At 39.9% G+C, this 22,374-nt stretch overlaps 3 protein-coding genes across 5 annotated transcripts in view; all 3 read left to right on the plus strand.

Moving 5' to 3' along the window:
• The first annotated feature begins 71 nt into the window (after nucleotides 1-71).
• Nucleotides 72-8,687, plus strand: si:ch1073-429i10.1 (delta(14)-sterol reductase TM7SF2). 2 transcript variants are annotated; one of them, XM_056251269.1, is made up of 11 exons: nucleotides 72-169; nucleotides 248-341; nucleotides 917-1,098; nucleotides 1,169-1,223; nucleotides 1,310-1,507; nucleotides 2,821-2,924; nucleotides 2,997-3,116; nucleotides 3,703-3,871; nucleotides 4,544-4,624; nucleotides 7,627-7,749; nucleotides 8,442-8,687. In XM_056251269.1, exons 1-11 carry the CDS (start codon nucleotides 131-133, stop codon nucleotides 8,600-8,602), a joined length of 1,326 nt encoding a protein of 441 aa, XP_056107244.1. In that variant the 5' UTR covers nucleotides 72-130; the 3' UTR covers nucleotides 8,603-8,687. The 2 variants fall into 2 exon arrangements, with proteins under 2 accessions (XP_056107244.1, XP_056107245.1); XM_056251270.1 differs by lacking the exon at nucleotides 4,544-4,624.
• Nucleotides 8,688-9,803: 1,116 nt separating this feature from the next.
• LOC130085497 (histone H3.3A) lies at nucleotides 9,804-14,782 on the plus strand. Its single transcript, XM_056251282.1, has 4 exons — nucleotides 9,804-9,929; nucleotides 11,317-11,466; nucleotides 13,805-13,958; nucleotides 14,231-14,782. The coding sequence occupies exons 2-4, from the start codon at nucleotides 11,339-11,341 to the stop codon at nucleotides 14,357-14,359; spliced, it is 411 nt and encodes a 136-aa protein (XP_056107257.1). The 5' UTR covers nucleotides 9,804-9,929; nucleotides 11,317-11,338; the 3' UTR covers nucleotides 14,360-14,782.
• A 1,466-nt stretch (nucleotides 14,783-16,248) lies between these two features.
• LOC130085496 (histone H3.3A) overlaps nucleotides 16,249-22,374 on the plus strand; it is a 70,786-nt gene continuing 64,660 nt past the window's right edge. The window contains exons 1-4 of one of the 2 annotated variants that reach the window (XM_056251279.1): nucleotides 16,249-16,391; nucleotides 17,838-17,987; nucleotides 20,082-20,235; nucleotides 21,041-21,184. In XM_056251279.1, coding sequence (XP_056107254.1) covers nucleotides 17,860-17,987; nucleotides 20,082-20,235; nucleotides 21,041-21,169 — 411 coding nt within the window. In that variant the 5' untranslated portion in view covers nucleotides 16,249-16,391; nucleotides 17,838-17,859 and the 3' untranslated portion in view covers nucleotides 21,170-21,184. Of the gene's footprint in view, nucleotides 16,392-17,837; nucleotides 17,988-20,081; nucleotides 20,236-21,040; nucleotides 21,185-22,374 lie in introns of those variants that run through there. The other variant, XM_056251280.1, reaches the window with a different exon arrangement.

The raw sequence follows: 22,374 nt of genomic DNA on the forward strand, positions 1-22,374 counted from the left end.
AGTTTCGCTGTGTGTTGCGTCAGTAGTGTGTGTGTGTGTGTGTGTGTGTGTGTGTGTAGTAACAGCTGAAGCATAAAAACCTCAGTCTTTCGTGAACATCAGTGTTAGAGATCACATTTGAGTTGGCACGATGGTTTTGGACGAGTTCATTCATGCACAGGAACATCAGGTGAGCTTGTGAAATGAAATCATGTGTTTAATCCAGATTCGCTCTGTATTTATTCACACACTTCGGGCTGTCCTGTAGCCGCACAGGAACGGATCACACAGACTGAAGCTCGAGGATGAGGATGATGAAGGCAAAGGTGTCGTTCAGGTCCACAGTAAATGGAACAACATCCGTAAGTTCACATTTTTCAATTCAATTCACATTTATTTGCATAGCGCTTTTCACAATATTAAGTGCCATAGTTTTTCTGGTAAGACTTTCAATGAAGACCATGCTTATAATGCATTTTAGCCCCATTTATACTTATTTAAAAGTAAGTATTACTATTCTATAAATAATAATAATAATATTTATTAAGACTGCATTATTAGAACAGTAATGGTTACATTTATACTAATTTTATTATTACTTATAAGTTATAAGTCATGCATTTGCTTTTTCAATGTGCATGCTCATAAACCATTATACACTGATTTATAATATAAAAATATATCAAATATTAAATGTATCCAGAGATACTTATTTGTATTAACAATTAGTTATCAATTGTGCTTTTAATGACTAATGTGTGTGTGTGTGTGTGTGTGTGTCTGTCTGTGTGTGTCTCTCTCTGTGTGTGTGTGTGTGTGTGTGTGTGTGTGTGTGTGTGTGTGTCTCTGTGTGTGTCTCTGTGTGTGTGTCTGTGTGTGTGTGTGTGTGTCTGTGTGTGTGTCTCTGTGTGTCTCTGTGTGTGTGTGTGTGTGTCAGATCTGTCTCTGGTGTGTGTGTTGTTGGGTGTTTCTCTCATAGCTCTGCTGGACTGCTGTCGCTCCTCCTCTGACTGGGTTTTGCTGGGTTCTGGCGGGTCCATCTGGGACTGGACATCTGTGTGTGTGGTTCTGCTGTTCACCGTCCTGCAGGGGGCGCTCTATCATCTACCTGTGGGACAGGTGAGACCCGAAACATCAGCTTTCCTGTGTTAACCAGTTGTCTATTATTCATTCATCCTCTTCTATGCAGGTGACAGAAGGCAAGATGGGCTGTAATGGAAAGCGTTTAAAATACAAACTCAACGGTAGGAGATTGAACACAAATCACCTCATATATACACTATATGCATGTTTCTGGATGAGTTGAGCATGTTTCAGGGTTCTGCTGCAGGTCTGTATGCGTTCCTGCTGAGCGCGGCTCTGTTGTCGGCGCTGTGGTTCTGTGGGGCCCTGCGGGCCGGAGCCGTGACGGACCGGATCTTCTCTCTGGTCAGCGCTGGCATGGCCGTCTCTCTTCTGCTCAGCCTGGCGCTGTACCTGCGTCCCATCAACACACACGCCTCCGCACTGGTGCACTACGACAACACAGGTGCGACACACCTCACACACACTAAACGCCAGTGTACTCACAAGCAGTGTTGGGGAAAGTTACTTTTAAAAGTAATGCATTACAATATTGCGTTACTCCCCAAAAAAGTAACTAATTGCGTTATTTAGTTACTTTTTATGGAAAGTAATGCGTTACTTTTTCTCACCTGGGCTCATTTGTTTTTTAATAACAACAAAAAAAAGTTACAAATGTTAAGGTCCTTTCACACCAAAAGTGAAATAATAAGTCTCAAGGCTCGTACACACCGATGTTCGCCGACGTTTAACGCCTCGTGACTAAACAAAGGGCGCCAATGTGAGTGTGCACACCGACGCGAAAAACGCCACGCGTAAAAGCGTCATTTTTTAATAAAAAAAAACGCCTCGGGTTCGTTTTTTTTGTTTGACGCGCCGCGTCAAAAACTATCCAACCAATGAGATTGGCGCTTTTGCTCGCGTGTCTGGAGTTTCTGAAGTTACAGTAAAACACACCTTGGGGGCGCTCAAACACAAAACGGTCTTGCCGAGCACACATACGTAACGGCGAAGAAGATATACGCAAAGTAGCGTCTACACTGCCAATGCAAGGCGAGATGAATGTAGAGCCGCTGGTCTCGTTGGTGTCGGTCTGTCGGAACATAAAGAACTATATGACAAACGCGACAGCGACTACAAAAACCTTGATAAAAGAGAATGTTATGGAGTGGTATTGCAGAGCAAATGGGCGCCATCTAATGTCAGGGAATGAATTTGCATGTTCACTCGGCTCATCGTCAGCGAAAATCGCTTGGGTGTGAACACAAAAAACGAGTTGAAAAACGCTGGCGCCGATATTCGTCCCGGTGTGTACGAGCCTTCAGACTGAAAGAAATGCATATTTACGCCTGTACAGTAGAGGGCGCCGCTCAAACAAACCTTTCAGCTGCTGTCATTCTGGATTAACGAACAGTAGGATACAGGAGAAGGAAGTTCAACACTCTTATTTCTAAAACTAATCTACAGTAATTTTTGCTTATTATTATGGTTGAATTAGATCATTGAAGGTCAGCAGCAAAGACATTGGTTAATAAAGTGAGATTAAATACATAAAGTATATTTGTGTAATTTAATATAGTTAATTATAAAAGTTGAGTAAAATTCTGAGATTGCATTTAATAAATGTGAAAAAGTAAAAGATATTTTGTTGTAAATTGAAATGCGTTACTTTACTAGTTACTTGAAAAAGTAATCTGATTACGTATCTCAAGTTACTTGTAATGAGTTACACACAACACTGCTCACAAGGGTGTTCAAAGGTGTGTGTGTGTGTTATAGCGGATCCCCTGCTGAAGTTTATTCTGGGTCAGAATATGGATCCTCGTCTGGGCATCATCGACGTCAAACACTTCCTCATGGTCAGGGTTGGATTCATCGGCTGGGTGAGTGTGTGTTCATGAGTTTTCTGAGCGCAGTGAGAAGTGGTGACTGATGAGTGTGTGTTTGTCCCGCAGGCCATGATGGATCTGAATTATCTCCTGACCGCTGTAGAGATGAAGACCTCGCTGTCTCTCTCTCTGCTGCTAGTGATCGTCTTTCATCTCATTTACATACTGGACTTCCTCATCGATGAGGTCAGCAGGCCACACTGATTTCTTATTGGCTTATTATGTGATCATCATTCTGAAAATTCTAAAGTAACGTTCTCATGATGTTTGAAGAATGAGGAAATGGAATGTTTTGCTTAACGTTCGAATAACCAAGAAACTGACAGAACATGTGAAATCGGATGCTGGTGTTCGGGAACACACTCGTGTGTGTGAGACGCTTCTGGAGGGAATTACACCCAATCATTCACACTTTCAGAAACACCAAACCAACATTAGAGATGCTGCGATGCCATTGGTCCGCTGATTAGACCGGTTATCCAATCACAGCCTCAGCTGAGCCAAAGTCACAAGAGTTTATTGAGGGATTCATTCAGTAAATGTGTTTCCATCGTAGTTTATGTGCATGACTTGTTATCGGATGAAACCATGATCTATCTGAATTGAGCGTGTACGTTTTTTTTAGATGTTATTGGATAAAAATTTGCTCCATCCAAGGTTACTTTTATGAAATATCCCAATATTTTTTCCAAATTTGATGTAATTTGTTATTATTGTATTGTTATTATTAGTTATTCTGCTGTATTGTGTGATTTTTCTGATGCTTGGTTAGGAGTCTGTGCTGACGACCAAAGAGTTCACAGAAGAGCCGATCGGGTTCATCATGATTCTGGGCGAGTTCATCTGGATCCCGTTCTTCTCCAGTCTTCCTGTTTACTTCCTGCTTCAGAGGCCCAATCAGATCCACTTCCTGTTTGCCGTGTTCATCTGCCTGCTCTTCGGTGAGAATAATAATTATTATTATAATCTTCATCAATCAGCCATCAGATCTCACGTTTATAGACCGTGTGTCCACTAAAGTGTTTGTTTTTTCACGCGGCTGGCGTATTTTTTCAATTGTTTTCAATGGAAGCGCCGCGTTTTTAAAACGCCATGAGCGTAACGAGGCGCTGAACGTCTTTTTCACGCTGAAGCGCTCTGCGTTTTTAACCGGTCGCCGAGAGTTGAAGAATGTTTGGGTAAAACGCAGCGCTCATCACTGTCACTTTTTACCCAGCCGTCCAATCACAGTGGAGGAGGGGCGGGGCTAATACCACACCGACCAACTGCCACATTCTGTTTGTTCAACGTCAACAGATGACGACAACAAGCATAATAACAGAACAAAATAATTTAAAAAACAAATACTTTACATTGTATTGACATTTTTATATAGAAACAACACAGAAACAAACCATCTGTGAAATGAGATACCAGGAACACTTACCCGGATATTCCTATCGTAGCAAAGCGTCTAAAACCGCTGTGCTAAAGCTGTGTTTTCAGCCGGCTTTGGTGGACACGCGGCCTTAGGAAAGAAACATGAGAATGCAACATTATCAACAGTATTTTATTCATGTAGACTTGATTACAATCTAGTTTTTGTTAAAATACTCAGTGAAATGTATTGACAGGTATTGGCTTCCTGATTTATTACCTGTCCAACGAGCAGAAAGACGGTTTCCGCAGAAACCCAAACGACCCGGCCTACGCTAGTATGTGTAACATCTTCATATTCATATTCTCATCATGCTTGCTTTTACAGTGGATATATAAAAGTCTGGCCTCTGGTGCTCTTCGGTCATTTTTGACTGAAAAATTTTAAGTTTTTTTTTTTTTTTTTTTACTTCATCAGAATGGTAAGAAACTTGGTAAAGGTTTTTGCACTTGCTGTGTGAACACACATACACACACACACACAAAAAAATCATTGACATGATTTGAAAAGGTTTAACGGTCCTGAAAAATAGTCACACTTGTATTGTTTTCGCGCATTGGAAATGAATGAGAGTTTCCTCTAGTGGAAGCGTTCGGTACTGCAGCCGAACAACATCTCACTGAACGCTCATTTACTGAGAGATCAACCTCACATGCGGAGCACAACTTGTTTAGATTTATGGCTTTGATATTATCACAATTTCAAAGTAAAATATAATGTTAATGTATATATAATTGTATAATGTTTTGGAAAATATATATTTCATATCAAAATTAAAAATGGTATTTTTGTGCATTTTTGATAACAATAAATGTAACTATTCTAAGTAAATCTAACTATTTCCAAGTTCACTTTTTAAAAACGTTTTTGTCTTTAAAAAGAGACCAAACTTCAGTCTGTTGCTCCAAAAGGGCACTCATTGAAATACTTGGAAATTCTAAATTTCAACCATAGAGTGTTATTGGAGGATATTATAAGACTTCTAAACATTTGTGAGTTTAAAAAAAAAAAAAAAAAATTTAGGTTGGAAATCAAGGGCAATGAAGTTACCATATATGGTTCCTCGCCAGTCTAGGGTAATTTTTTTTCCCTTAAAAAGTGTATATATAAAAATATAATAAAAACACATAAACTTGTTACAAACATAAAAATATTTATTTAGGAACATTTTAAATTATTATTAGGAACATTTTAAATTAAATTACACCTCTTGGCAGAGGGGCCTATATCACTCTGGCCTGGAGTGTCTAGTTGGTGGGTTGGTGGGTGGTTGGGAGGAAGTCAGGGTCTGCCACATCATCATCTTCCTCCTCAGAGCCCTCATCATCACTGATGCTGGGGTGGGCTGGCACAACTGTCTCCCTCTTGCCGTAAAAGATTTGCGTAGATAGCTGCAAAGAACAGAGAGTACATTTTTGAGGCAATATCAAGCCCAGTTTGAGTTATTTGTTGAGTAACAGTGAAGTGCAGATCTAGTGAAATATAAATAATAAGAAAAATAAGTGAGTAACATTGGACTGGTCTGTCATAATATATGTAAATATATAATAAGAAGTGCAAAATATCATTATAAGTATTAAAAACTGTTATAAAGGTCATAAAACTGACCAAAACCACACATATTTCAATATCCAATATGGCTTGAAAATGTCTATAAATGTGTTACGTTTCCCACTGGATCACTTTAAAATGTTATTCAAACCTGTGATAACATCCAATGCACTAGTAAATACTATTGTCCTACATTATAATCATAGACTGTGGTTATAATGCATTATTTGTAGAAAAAATACCCTAGTACGGCTTTTCTATACGCATAGGGCGTATGTCTAAATATGGTCTTCCTATCACTTGCGCTAATCTTACGTGAACATCTTACGTATGATCAAATATGGTCTCACCATTTTTCATGCCACAAATGTCGCTACTTTCAAGAAATCTATGCAAACAACACCTATCTCAACATGTTGCACAACTATTCAACCATAGAATGTGTGAGTTTCATCAACTTACCATTTTTTGTTTTGAAGTTATTAGCGCTGATGTGGGGGTAGGTAGTAGCGCATAACCTCACTTTCCAATATCCAGAACGACACTGAAGTTTGAAATGCTCCGCGCAACTTCTGATTGGTCAGATGCCATGGTGTGACTATCAGTGACGTAGCCTGATCTTCGCTGATTGGCTAGGAGAAATATATGCGCTCATACGACAACGCAAACAGGCAGGGGAGAGTTAGTTTGAATGCGCGATTAAGTTACCAAATATGGTTCCTCACCCGATAAAGGGTTAAAGTTGGAAATTTAATTTTCAGGTCAATGCTCAAAAAGTTAATAAATTGGTTATAACTACTGCATAAATATAACTTACCACAAAATATATAGCACCACAAAATCCCCTAAAAATAAAAAATATTTAATTAAAAAAATGAAATAAAATTATTTCATTGAAATAATAAAAAAAAACATTTGGCCATTTTTTGAGCGACACATGAACTGTACCAGAAGGGTTAAAACAGCTGGTATTTGTGACGTAAAAAATTAAATCAGAACTTTTGCACGTCTTAAAGGGATAGTTCACTTTGAAATAAATTTTTGGTGTGTTTTAGCTTACCTCAAGGGCATCCAAGATGTAGGTGTCTTTGTTTCCGCAGGAGTTTCAATTTTGATATTTTTAGGTCAAACCGTTCTTGTCTGTCAGTCATATAATGCAGGTCTATGGTCACCACCTCAAAGAGCAGCACAGAGAAGTCCAAATTAAACATGATTTAATGGCTCGTAAATGTAAGTACACATTGATGGCCTAAGACACGAAACGAGCGGTTTGTGTGAGAAAACGAACAGTATTTATATTGTTTTTACCTCTTGTAAACACAGCCACATCCAAGTGATCTGAGGGGGCCGGCGCTTCGGTCTGCTCAAGCGCCGGAAGTGATCTCTCGCGCGTGTACGTCACTCATACAATTTTTTTTTTTTTTTTTTTTTTTTTTTTTTTTACGACGGTTTAAACATCCCGGATAAGGCCAAATTAGTACCATTTTAATTAGCTGTCTTACCTACAATCTCTGTTCTGTGTAAACAATGAGTGACGTACACGCGCGAGAGATCACTTCCGGCGCTTGCGCAGACCGAAGCGCCCGCGCCCTCAGATCCGTGTGATGGGGTTTTGTTTTCTCCACGTTTCCATTTTTACTATATTGCATGCCAAGAATAAGATTGAGATTTTACTCAAACTCTCACATGCATAAAAGTAAATGCATGATCTCAACGTCTCTTTCAAAGGTCTGCACACAATCCGAAGCCCGTCAGGAAGACGTCTCCTGGTTTCCGGATGGTTCGGATGGGTCCGACACCCTAATTATCTAGGAGACATCCTGATGATGTTTGCCTGGTGTCTCCCCTGCGGTACGAGCATTAACTCATCAGTTCACATCAGTTTCAGGGTTTCTGCAAGCCTTAAAAAGGCCTTAAAGTCTTAATTTACAATCCCAAATTGCAAATTAAGTCTTAAATCAGAGCAGAAAGTCTTAAAGTCATGGCATTAAATTATGCATGCATTCAAAAAATGAATACTTTCTCAGTGTTTTTGTACTGGTTTCCAACACAAATATCTAAGCAAGTTTAAATCAAGACACATTTACTTGAGATGCAAATGTAAAACGAAGTAAATGTAATAAAATTAAGTGAACAAATATCTGTCAAAACTTCAGATTTTTCTGAGCCCATTGGTAGATATTTGTTCTTGCTTTAGTCATGAACTTAATTTTGATAAATTTCACAGAAAACAAGACTTCATATTTCAAGTCATTTTACATCTGAAGTAAATGTATCTTGATTTAGGAATCTTTAGAATATTTTTTGCAGTTTGATCAGAATTACAGTAAAATATATTTCCATATTGTAGTGGTTTTGAGCAACTTTTTTTTTTGTGTGTAAAATGAATTAAAAGTTAAAATGTTGGAAGATGTATTTCCAAACTCTGAAGTGTTTTTCCATAAACATTTACATTTAGAGAACATATTGGTGTCTCTTAAATGTATGTTACTTGGTCTTAAAAAGGTCTTAAATGTACCTTCATAAATCTGTCTGTTCTCCAGGGTTCTCCAGCATTGTGCCGTACTTGCCAGCGCTGCAGTGCTTCCACTTACTGAGGCAACGAGCAAACGAGATCGAAGGTTCGTGCCTGAAGAAGCACGGCGACGCCTGGAGAGAGTACTGTCGCCGAGTGCCACGCAAACTGGTGCCTTATGTGTACTGAACTTCTCATATCTCTAATGCGGAGACCTTTTCTGTACAGAAACGCTTATCAAAGCATGGCTCTTTTGGTGTGTTGTTATTCCTAGCTGTGTAAATCCAATGATTTGAACATTTTCAAAAAAAAGTTGAAATATTACAGTGTGGATTCGCTGTATAAAACAACTTTAAGGTGCAAAATCAAATAAAAACCAACTGATAAATCATCATTTGTATTAAAGTCTTCCTGTGGTGAAAATCCAGCTTTTAATGTTGTTTATGTGTCTATGTGGTGTTTTTAATACGCTTTAAGACAAACCATGTGTAAGTTCATAAGTCGACAGCATTGCTGAGTATTTTCTGCTTAAAACTGCAGTGAACCAAAGACAGTCTCAAAAACACGGTTTGAAATCGCTGGTGTTTCTGACGTCACAAACGACCTTGTAACCAATCAGATCAACGTGTGATCGTCAACGATTTATTTTTCGAGGAAAAAACATTTAAATATGTCATTTTGGTAACTTTGGTTCAATTTTATATTAGGTGTCTTTACATTTTTTTCAATTAGCCTATGATGTTCTGTCATAATTTAAACTTTTTGTTATAATTGACTTTTTAAAGGGATAGTTCACTCAAATGTAAAATTCTGTCAACATTTATTACACATCTGTATACATTTCTTTGTTCTGCTGAACAAAAAAGAAGATATTTTGAATAATGTTTGTAACCAAACAGTTGTAAGGCACCATTGACTTCCATAGTTTGGAGAACAAACTTTTTAGTTTTTCCATATTCTTCAAAATATCTTCTTTTCTGTTTAGCAGAAGACAGAAATTCATACAGGTTTGTAACAACTTGAGTAAAAGATTACATCATTTTCAATTTTTGAGTGAACTGGCCCTTTAATTAATAATTTTAATTGTTTTTATGACATTAATTCGACTTTTTGTCACTATGACATTTTAAGTAAGAATTTAGTTTCGAATTTTTAATGTAATAATTTCGATTTAGTATCATCATAATTATGATTTTAGTCATTTTTTACAAAACAAATATTACGGTGTTGCTTTTGCGTGTCATTCTCGGATAATCTGCTTTTACCGTATTACATTGACCAAAAAGATACGAGAATAGTTTATTTAACGTAGTAAAAAGTGATTCTGCTTTTAAAACTGTGCTTTAACACTATTATGAAGGAAGAAAGAGAGAACCGTCGGTGTGTGTGATTAGTGTAATGAGGCGCGCGAGCCGCGGTGTATGATGGGAGACTAACAGCCATTTCACCTCAAACACTCTTCAAGCAGCAAAACCCCTCCACGGCGGAACACAACCTCTCAAACACCCGGCGACAGGTGAGTCCTAGCCAGGTACACACTTCACACCGGCCCGTTTAACGAGGAAGGGAATCCATCACGTTTATAAACGTTCTGAGTATCGTGTGGGAAAATGCTATAAAACGGTCTCGATCTGAGGTGAGACAAACGGGTCGCGCGCTCACTCTCATCTCTGTCGCTTTTCCTTCGATGAATTAAACTCATTCTCACACTTTTACTCACAGTGATTATATAAAAACACTTGCTGACAGTGTGCGCTACCGCTGTACGCCGCTAAACGCGATCAATGTAGTTGTAATACGCTGGAAATCGTGTCGTTTGTTTGTTGTGCTTTACTCGATAAAATGCTGTTTTATCTATTCTCTCTCATTTCTAGCAGCCATTATGTCACCGCACAGGGGGCGGGGCTTGATGTGCACACTGGGCGTTGATTGGTGCGGAGTGACTGAAGCCACGCCCTTTGGCCTGTAGCTCGCGTTTATTGGCAGAGAACATGTTGATTGATGGGTGTCACACTAAAATTGTGATCGACGTAATCTAGAGTCTGTTTTAATTCTGTTAATTTTTTTTTCAACGTACTTTGCCAAAACACCACGAAAAAGCCTTTATAAATATTATTTTGCATACTTAAACTCTTTAATAAATAATAATAATATTAATCATACAGATATATAATTACAGTAATACGTATTAGAAATGCAAATTTTTGTACCCTAAACTTCTACATTTAAGTCTAATGTATGCAAATACTGTTTATTTTGTTGTTATTTATTATGTGGTAATACTAACCTCATATTTACTCTTTAAACATGTTTTTGTTGTGTATATTTGTTTTTTATTACACTTCTAAAATATTGTCTTGTGTAATAGAGCATCTTAATGGAAATGTTCATGGGATTTTGCTAGTCAAATAGTAAACATCTACCGTGAAGTGTAGTTTTGTGATGTAAATATTGCATATTGACTATTTAAACATCTAGGGTAACACTAATAAGGTTCATTAGTTAACACTAGATAATGTATTAACTAACATGAACCAACAATGAGCAATACATGTGTTACAGTATTTATTAATCTTTGTTAATGTTAGTTAATAAAAATACAGCTGATCATTGTTTGTTCATGTTAGTTCACAGTGCATTAACTAATGTTAACAAATACAACCTTTGATTGTAATAACTTATTAGTAAATGTTCAAATTAAAATGAACTAAGATTAATAAATGCTGTAGAAGTATTGTTCATTCTTAGTTCATGTTAGCCTAACTAATGAACCTTATTGTTAAGTGTTTCCACATCGTGTTGTATGCATTTTTGCATTCATGCAAAATCAAATAGTAGACATGCTGGATATTCTTAGTGTCATGTGACTGTTCTCATCATCATCTAGTTTGTTTGTTGTTCAGTTTCAGGTGAGTGTGTGTCAGGATGGCCCGTACGAAGCAAACCGCGCGTAAGTCGACTGGAGGAAAAGCTCCTCGTAAGCAGCTGGCGACTAAAGCGGCCCGTAAGAGCGCCCCGTCCACCGGAGGAGTGAAGAAGCCCCATCGCTACAGGTGAGGACGCGACACACGCACACGGCGCTGTGTCGTCAGAGACTAACGGCTAACGCTAACGGCTCTGTGTCGTCAGAGACTAATGCTAACGGCTCTGTATCGTCTGACGCTGCTAATGGCTCTGTGTCGTCTGATGCCGCTAATGCTAACAGCTCTGTGTCGTCTGACGCTGCTAATGGCTCTGTGTCGTCTGACCGCCACTAACAGCTCTGTGTCGTCTGATGCCGCTAATGCTAACAGCTCTGTGTCGTCTGATGCCGCTAATGCTAACAGCTCTGTGTCGTCTGACGCTGCTAATGGCTCTGTGTCGTCTGACCGCCACTAATGCTAACAGCTCTGTGTCGTCTGACCGCCACTAACAGCTCTGTGTCGTCTGATGCCGCTAATGCTAACAGCTCTGTGTCGTCTGAGACCCTTAACAGCTCTGTGTCGTCTGACGCCGCTACAATTCTCTGTCGTTTGATACCGCTAACGGCTCTGTGTGTCGTCTGACCGCCGTTAACGGCTCTGTGTGTCGTCTGACCGCTGCTAACGTTAACAGCTCTGTGTGTCGTCTGACCGCCGCTAACACTAACAGCTCTGTGTGTCGTCTGACGCAGCTAACGCTAACGGCTCTGTGTGTCGTCTGACGCAGCTAACGTTACCGGCACTGTGTGTTGTCTGATGCAGCTAACACTAACGGCTCTGTGTGTCGTCTGACGCAGCTAACACTAACGGCTCTGTGTGTCGTCTGACGCAGCTAACACTAACGGCTCTGTGTGTCGTCTGACGCAGCTAACGCTAACGGCTCTGTGTGTCGTCTGACGCAGCTAACGCTAACGGCTCTGTGTGTCGTCTGACGCAGCTAACGCTAACGGCTCTGTGTGTCGTCTGACGCAGCTAACGCTAACGGCTCTGTGTGTCGTCTGACGCAGCTAACGCTAACGGCTCTGTGTGTCGTCTGACGCAGCTAACGCTAACGGCTCTGTGTGTCGTCTGACGCAGCTAACGCTAACGGCTCTGTGTGTCGTCTGACGCAGCTAACGCTAACGGCTCTGTGTGTCGTCTGACGCAGCTAACGCTAACGGCTCTGTGTGTCGTCTGACGCAGCTAACGCTTACAGCTCTGTGTGTCGTCTGACGCAGCTAACGTTACCGGCACTGTGTGTCGTCTGATGCAGCTAACACTAACGGCTCTGTGTGTCGTCTGACGCAGCTAACGCTAACGGCTCTGTGTGTCGTCTGACGCAGCTAACACTTACAGCTCTGTGTCGTCTGACGCAGCTAACGTTACCGGCTCTGTGTGTCGTCTGACGCAGCTAACGCTAACGGCTCTGTGTGTCGTCTGACGCAGCTAACGCTAACGGCTCTGTGTGTCGTCTGACGCAGCTAACGCTAACGGCTCTGTGTGTCGTCTGACGCAGCTAACACTTACAGCTCTGTGTGTCGTCTGACGCAGCTAACGCTAACAGCTCTGTGTGTCGTCTGACGCAGCTAACGCTAACGGCTCTGTGTGTCGTCTGACGCAGCTAACGCTAACGGCTCTGTGTGTCGTCTGATGCAGCTAACGCTAACGGCTCTGTGTGTCGTCTGACGCAGCTAACGCTAACGGCTCTGTGTGTCGTCTGACGCAGCTAACGCTAACGGCTCTGTGTGTCGTCTGACGCAGCTAACGCTAACGGCTCTGTGTGTCGTCTGACGCAGCTAACGCTAACGGCTCTGTGTGTCGTCTGACGCAGCTAACGGCTCTGTGTGTCGTCTGACGCAGCTAACGGCTCTGTGTGTCGTCTGACGCAGCTAACGCTAACGGCTCTGTGTGTCGTCTGACGCAGCTAACGCTAACGGCTCTGTGTGTCGTCTGACGCAGCTAACGCTAACGGCTCTGTGTGTCGTCTGACGCAGCTAACGCTAACGGCTCTGTGTGTCGTCTGACGCAGCTAACGCTAACGGCTGTGTGTGTCGTCTGACGCCGCTAACGCTAACGGCTGTGTGTGTCGTCTGACGCCGCTAACGCTAACGGCTGTGTGTGTCGTCTGACGCCGCTAACGCTAACGGCTGTGTGTGTCGTCTGACGCCGCTAACGCTAACGTCTCTGTGTGTCGTCTGACGCCGCTAACGCTAACGTCTCTGTGTGTCGTCTGACGCCGCTAACGCTAACGTCTCTGTGTGTCGTCTGACGCCGCTAACGCTAACGGCTGTGTGTGTCGTCTGACGCTAACGGCTCTGTGTGTCGCCTGACGCAGCTAACGCTAACGGCTCTGTGTGTCGTCTGACGCTAACGGCTCTGTGTGTCGTCTGACGCTAACGTCTCTGTTTGTCTTCTGACGCCGCTAATGCTAACGTCTCTCTGTGTCCCCCAGGCCCGGGACCGTGGCTCTGCGTGAGATCCGCCGCTACCAGAAGTCCACGGAGCTGCTGATCCGCAAACTCCCCTTCCAGCGTCTGGTGCGAGAGATCGCGCAGGACTTCAAGACCGACTTACGCTTCCAGAGCGCCGCCATCGGAGCGCTGCAGGTCAGAGGTCACTCACACACACCAGAGACAACACACAAAATATGAATGAATAAGCCATAAAGATATGTTTAAAAAAAGAGGAAAGTAAACCATCAGATACAATGATGACTCTCACAAAACTGTATTTTCTGTAAGCTTTTTTGCACACAGATCCATTCAGAATTACTAAACACGGGACAAATCAAAACATTATCCTCAGTGTGTGTGGACACAATGTACTGAATGTGCAGGTCATGTGACTCGTGTGTGTGTGTGTGTGTGTGTGTGTGCAGGAGGCCAGCGAGGCGTATCTGGTGGGTCTGTTTGAGGACACTAACCTGTGTGCCATCCATGCCAAGCGTGTGACCATCATGCCCAAAGACATCCAGCTGGCACGCCGCATCCGTGGAGAACGAGCCTAAACCTTCGTGTGTGTGTGTGTGTTCACGTGGCTCTGACTGAAGGACTCGAGGCATTAAATCACTGGGTTTCGTGAAGTCAGGTCTGAATAAAGTCGGTCCAGGACTCGTTTCGGGTGCTAATGATTTTCTTTCATGTGTGATTCCAGTGATGCATTATGGGATAGATCGTGTCCCAGTCGTCCTCTGCACACGCACACACTGAATCTTGTGTTATTGATGAGCGTATGTAGCAAGACTGTAGCTATTTTATACCATTTGATGTACTTCTTCATGAGTTGTTTAGTGCGATGTTTAGGCAGACACTCACTCAGGATTTTTCTACACCCTTTCATGGTTTTTATCACGAAGTGATCGATTGTGTTTTTGTACGTCTAAGAAGCAAATCTTTGTAATACACAGATAATAAATTGGTGTTGAACTGTTTTTGAGGGCTCTGTTTTATTTAAGTATTTCTCCTCCAATAACATTTTCTCTGGTAAAAATGTTATGGATGTCATTTCTGTAATGATTTGTTTCCACAGGCAGTTTTTGTGAGTCACACATTGTAGTCATGTGATATCTCATGATAATGTGTTATGTTCATTGTTCCATAGGCTTAATGTTTTCTTCACTCAAGCTAAATTTCAGTTACAAACTAGGGTCCGTGAAAAAGTTCAGAGAAAAACAGTGTAAAAATAATTATTTAAATAAAATGGATAAATAAATAAATAAATAAAACAACTTAAGTACATTTGATTAAAATATATAATAAAACAGGATTTAAATAAAATAATAAAAACAGACAAATTAATGTTTTTTTATAAAAAAATCATATAAATTGATTTAAATAAAAATGATTAAAACAAATAATCAAACTTGATTTAAATAAATAATATAAATTGATTTAAATACATACATTTTAATGGAAAAAAATATTAAAACAAATGATTAATTAAAATTAATAATAAAATGGATAAATTAAGCATCTATACAATTTACTTAAATACGTTTGATTAAAACACATAAATAATAAAAAACGATTTAAATGCATTTGATTAAAAATAAATAAATAAAATATTTAAATAAAACTAACAATTGGCTTATATATTTGATTAAAATAAATAAAACAATTATATAAATACATTTCATACAAATAAATAACATTTGATTGAAAAATATTTGATTAAAATAAAAAATGATTAAAATACATTTCATATAAATAAAGGATTAAACCAAATAAATAATAAAACTAATAAATAATAGAAATTGATTTAAATAAGTTTCATTAAAATAAATGTAAAACATTATTCAAACAAATAAACATCAAAAACGTTTTAAAAAATGGATAAATAAATAATAAACATAGATTTAAATAAATACATATTTATAAAAATAAATAATACGAATATTATTTAAAACGTTTTTTTTTTTACAAATAAATAAAAGTTAATTTAAAAACCAATAAACACTCAAAAAAATATAAATAAATCCAACAGTACTACTAAAAACATTTTCCCCCCATATATTTTATTGGACACAGCGTTCAAACAATATTTGCGACATAAAGTACTAGTAAAAACTTAATGTAAATTATATATGATATTTTCCAAATAATATTTTTCACATTTATAAACATAATTTATAATTTGTTACAGAACAAATTACGCATGAAAATGGGGGTTAATCGCACAAGGATGATCATATATGGAGTCTCCGGCATGAAAGACTGAAATCCTGCTTTAAAGCACCTTAACACCCTGCGACAAAACATAATATTACCATCTGATTCCACCACAATAATTTGGTCTATTGGTTGCATTGATCATGTGTTTGATATCAGGGTGAAGTGCGCTAATAATACATGTATATTAATAATATTAGTCTGTTATAGTGATTTAAACAGATGAATTTTGGAACACACCGGTGGAGAGACTCCAGCGCGTTGCATTGTGGGAGCCGCTGATTGGCGCATTTCCGCTGTCATTGTGCGCGAGAGACGGTAAATAACACTGAAGCTCAACTCTAAACACTCTTTAAACACAATTCCACTAAGGTAAGATCAGTAGGTCCGTGTGAATATAAATGTGTGATATTTAATTGTTATCTTAGGCAGAAAAAAACGCGTTTTGTGGTATTTCGAATGAATTTGACCGCGTCTGTGTTTATATCAGAGAAATACTGAAGCGCTTCAGTCGCGCGAGCCTCAAAATCCATCCAAAATAAACTGATATTTCACAAACGCCGAAAATCCACATAAACGCCTCCATTCCTGCTTTAAACCTCCGAGGATGCATCCCTAGGGTCTTTTCTTTGTTGTCCGACAGTAATTGGCAAGAACAGTGGTGAGATTCCCAGTGAAATTGTCGAAGTTTTGTCGTTAGTTCGTGTCTTTTCTTGCTCAGTTTACGGTTCGTATCAAACAGGCGCCATGATGTTCACAGATGAGGGGCGTGGCTAGCGCCAACCGTCTGGCTTATCTCCTGTGCTCTGATTGGTCGGCTCATGAATATTAGGACGACGAGGCTGACCTTTGAGACATGATTGACATGAGGAGCTTGTTGTTGTTTTAAGCACATGCAGGAGTTCAAACTCAATAAGGAAACGTTTATAATAGATTCACATCACGACTTCAGAAATATTTGAATATATTTATTTATTAATATTAACGGTAACTTTTATAATATTATATTATTATAATATGGTCTGTGAAAAAGTGTAGAAACAAAATAAAGAATTAATTCGTAATTCCTAAAAATTTATAAAAATGATTTAAACTAAAGTGCATAAATAATACAAATTGACGTAAATTAAAAATAAATAATAAAAATGACTTAAATAAAATGCTAAAATTGATGAATTAAGGATCATAATATTTTATTAAAATAAATAAGGATTAAAAATGTATTTATTTTAAATGAATTTAAAAATGATTGAAACAAATTAATAATACAAATTGATGTAAATAAAAAAATAAAATAAAAATTGATTGAAAAAAAATGACTAACGTGATTAATAAAAAATAATTTAAATAAATAATACAAATTGATTGAAAAACATCATAAAAAATTACAATTATTTAAATAAAATGGACAAATAAGTGCTAAAATTGGTTTGTAAATTTGATTAAAATAAATAATAAAAACAATTATTTAAAAAAATTATCCATATAAATATATATTTTTTTAATTTAAAAATACATTTCATGAAAATAAATTAAAATTATTAAAACAAAAAATAAAAAAAATTGATTTAAATAAATAGAAATTTCTATATATTTCTGTATTATTATTATTAATGGTCACTTTTGTGATTGTGTATTAGTATAACTCTATAATATAGAGATATTCTTTGAGGTACCTTAGTGTCATGTGACTCTTCAACATCATCATCATCATCTAGTTTGTTTACATTTATGCATTTGGAAAACACTTTTATCCAAAGTGAATTACATTGCATTTCAAGGTACAGATTTACATTCTTATCAGTTCTTGTTATTCAGTTTCAGGTGAGTGTGTGTCAGGATGGCCCGTACGAAGCAAACCGCGCGTAAGTCGACTGGAGGAAAAGCTCCTCGTAAGCAGCTGGCGACTAAAGCGGCCCGTAAGAGCGCCCCGTCCACCGGAGGAGTGAAGAAGCCCCATCGCTACAGGTGAGGACGCGACACACGCACACGGCGCTGTGTCGTCAGAGACTAACGGCTAACGCTAACGGCTCTGTGTCGTCAGAGACTAATGCTAACGGCTCTGTATCGTCTGACGCTGCTAATGCTACCAGCTCTGTGTCGTCTGACCGCCACTAACAGCTCTGTGTCGTCTGATGCCGCTAATGCTAACAGCTCTGTGTCGTCTGACCGCCACTAACAGCTCTGTGTCGTCTGATGCCGCTAATGCTAACAGCTCTGTGTCGTCTGACCGCCACTAACAGCTCTGTGTCGTCTGATGCCGCTAATGCTAACAGCTCTGTGTCGTCTGACGCTGCTAATGGCTCTGTGTCGTCTGACCGCCACTAATGCTAACAGCTCTGTGTCGTGTGACCAACGCTAACAGCTCTGTGTCGTGTGACCAACGCTAACGGCTCTGTGTCTTCTGACGCCGTTAACGGCTAACGCTAACGGCTCTGTGCCGGCTGACCGCCGCTAACGGCTCTGTGTCGTCTGACACCGTTAACGGCTCTGTCGTCTGATACCGCTAATGGCTAACGCTAACGGCTCTGTCTCGTCTGACGCCGCTAACGGCTCTTTGTTGTCTGACGCCGCTAACATTAACGGCTGTGTCGTCTGACGCTGCTAACAGCTCTGTATCGCCTGACGCAGCTAACGCTAACGGCTCTGTGTTGTCTGACCGCCACTAACGCTAACGGCTCTGTGTCGTCTGACCGCCACTAACGTTAACGGCTCTGTGTGTCGTCTGACGCTAACGTCTCTGTGTCGTCTGACGCAGCTGACGCGAACGGCTCTGTGTCGTCTGACCGCCACTAACGTTAACGGCTCTGTGTGTCGTCTGACGCAGCTGACGCTAACGGCTCTGTGTCGTCTGACGCAGCTGACGCTAACGGCTCTGTGTGTCGTCTGACGCAGCTGACGTTAAAGGATTAGTTCACTTTTAAAAAAACTTTTGCTGATAATTTACTCACCCCCATGTCATCCAAGATGTCCATGTCTTTCTTTCTTCAGTCGAAAAGAAATTAAGGTTTTTGATGAAAACATTCCAGGATTTTTCTCCATATAATGCACTTTGCTGGGCACCAAACGGTTCAAGGTCCAAAAGACAGTTTCAGTGCTAACTGCAAACTGTTCAAATGGCTTTAAACGACACCAGACGATGAATAAGGGTCTTATCAAGCGAAACGATCGGCCATTTAAAAAATAAATAACAAAGTTTAAGTTTTATAAGCTCAAATGCTCGCCTTGCGCCTAACGCTAATGGCTGTGTGTGTCGCCTGACGCAGCTAACGCTAACGGCTCTGTGTGTCGCCTGACGCAGCTAACGCTAATGGCTGTGTGCGTCGTCTGACGCAGCTAACGCTAATGGCTCTGTGTGTCGCCTGACGCAGTTAACGCTAATGGCTGTGTGTGTCGTCTGACGCAGCTAACGCTAATGGCTGTGTGTGTCGCCTGACGCAGCTAACGCTAATGGCTGTGTGCGTCGTCTGACGCAGCTAACGCTAACGTCTCTGTGTGTCGTCTGGCGCTAACAGCTCTGTGTGTCGTCTGACGCAGCTAACGCTAATGGCTGTGTGTGTCGCCTGACGCAGCTAACGCTAACGGCTCTGTGTGTCGTCTGACGCTAACGGCTCTGTGTGTCGTCTGACACAACTAACGCTAACGGCTGTGTGTGTCATCTGACGCTAACGGCTCTGTGTGTCGTCTGACACAACTAACGCTAACGGCTGTGTGTGTCGTCTGACGCTAACGGCTCTGTGTCGCCTGACGCAGCTAACGCTAACGGCTGTGTGTGTCGTCTGACGCTAACGGCTCTGTGTGTCGTCTGACACAACTAACGCTAACGGCTGTGTGTGTCGTCTGACGCTAACGGCTCTGTGTGTCGCCTGACGCAGCTAACGCTAACGGCTGTGTGTGTCGTCTGACGCAGCTAACGCTAACGGCTCTGTGTGTCGCCTGACGCAGCTAACGCTAACGGCTCTGTGTGTCGTCTGACGCTAACGGCTCTGTGTGTCGTCTGACGCTAACGTCTCTGTTTGTCTTCTGACGCCGCTAATGCTAACGTCTCTCTGTGTCCCTCAGGCCCGGGACCGTGGCTCTGCGTGAGATCCGCCGCTACCAGAAGTCCACGGAGCTGCTGATCCGCAAACTCCCCTTCCAGCGTCTGGTGCGAGAGATCGCGCAGGACTTCAAGACCGACTTACGCTTCCAGAGCGCCGCCATCGGAGCGCTGCAGGTCAGAGGTCACTCACACACACCAGGGACAAGCTTTCTCAGTTCAAAATAACTCAAAACTAATCATTAAAATTAATTCAAAATATGAAAATGAATTAAAACAATAGACATGCTCTAAAAAATCTTTTTCATTTAGTTTATCTTGATGTACTGAAATAAATAAAAAATTGCAACAAAAAAAATTACAATTACTAAACTAAAAATATAATAAACATATTAAAAAATAAAAGTAATTAAAAATAAAAATTCATAACACCAGACATTTAGTTTAACTTGATATACTAAAATAAATAAATCAAAAAAACTATTTTTTTTAAGTAAAATAAAAATTAATTAGTATATTAAATTAATTATATAATATAATAAGTTATATTAAATTAATATGAAAATAATTTTTTAAGAATATAAAAAGTGTAATTCAAAATATGAAAATGAATAAAAGCTAGACATGTTTTAAAAAAAAGAAAAGAAAAATAATATAAATTCCATTTAGTTTATCTTGATGTACTAAAACTAAAACTGAAAAAATGATAATGAACTATATAGACAATTGAGAGAAAAAAATCTAATTTGAAATAAAATGTAATTCAAAATATAACAAATGGAATAAAAACTAGACACTTAATTTTTTTAGAAAATATAAAAAAAAATCACATTTTCATTTAGTTTATCTTGATGTACTGAATAACCAAAACTGAAAAAAAAAACGAATAGCTAAAAACTATACAAACATTTTAAAAATACAAAAAATGTCTCAAATTAAAACCAAAAAATAAAATTAATTGTGTGTGTGTGTGTGTGTGCAGGAGGCCAGCGAGGCGTATCTGGTGGGTCTGTTTGAGGACACTAACCTGTGTGCCATCCATGCCAAGCGTGTGACCATCATGCCCAAAGACATCCAGCTGGCACGCCGCATCCGTGGAGAACGAGCCTAAACACCCTCTCTCTCTCTCTCTCTCCCTCTCCCTCTCCCTCTCCCTCTCTACGCTGTTTGTATGTAGTTTTAGCGTATGGTGGCGTTGATGTACGTGGTTGTCTCTCTGTTTAATGGCAACAGACTATTAGGGTACTTCCTGTTTGCATGTACCAGCCGGCGACTGATGCGCCTCACACACACACACACGTGAGTGAAGCGGTCAGGGCTGATGTCTGCGTTCAGGGTGTCAGGGCCTCTCATGCAGGGTGCTAGAACAAGCCTTGACCCTTCCCAGAACTCCCTGCTCCGCCCATCCTGAGCATGTGTGTGTGTGTGTGTGTGTGTGTGCGCGCTCGATCAGCACAGGCATTTCTATACAAATCCGAGCATCTCTCGTCGCCAGCAAATGTTTATTGCAATATTATAAATTGTCTTTTTTTTTAATGCATTCATATAAGCTTGTTTCCTAGATCTAGAGCGTATTTTTCAAGATTCTTATAAAGACATTTTTGCATCACAAATCATGATTATTTTTCTCAAGGCAAACTCTGTGATTCGGCTCCGGGAATAATAATAATAATATATCCGTCTGTGTTTCCCAGGAGCTTTTGATAGGAACACACACACATTTTCCCCCCAGTTTTCTACTCCTCCGTCACAGGATTCCTCAGGCAAACATGGAAACATTATCATTTAATCCTGACTTTCCCTCATTCTCAGTTTGACTACACAACATTCAGGTCTTTAAATAAACTGATCTTTGTAATTTGAAATTTCTCTGAATTGCGTAATAAATGGATGTCACACACATTTCTGTGGTTTGTGTTTTATTGTGCTGACGATGGCACAATTAAATCAAATTCTGCCTGTTTAATTTTAATAGTAATCATTTGTTAAAGCTGCCGTCGGCAACATTTTTTTGAGCATATTCAGTGAAATCGACACTATAATCTGACAGAACAACATAAATAAAGTGGTTTTAGAAAAAACCCCGAGCTTCTAACTCCACCTGGAGCTTGTTATTTGTTTTGCAAAAATCCACAGCTCCCGGTTCATCATGTCCAATCAGCGCAGGGGGGGTGTGAGATCTGACTGTCAATCACAGATCGGGCACACGCCACCCCTCGCGCACGTTACAATCACATGCACACGCCTGAAGTTCGCGGAGTAACGAAGAGTGATGGCGGAAAATCAAGTAAGCTCATTTAGAGTATAAATGACGTT

The sequence above is a fragment of the Rhinichthys klamathensis genome, unplaced genomic scaffold, assembly GCF_029890125.1.
Source record: "Rhinichthys klamathensis goyatoka isolate OS25496 unplaced genomic scaffold, OSU_Roscu_1.1 h1tg000080l_1, whole genome shotgun sequence".
Lineage (NCBI taxonomy): Eukaryota > Metazoa > Chordata > Actinopteri > Cypriniformes > Leuciscidae > Rhinichthys > Rhinichthys klamathensis.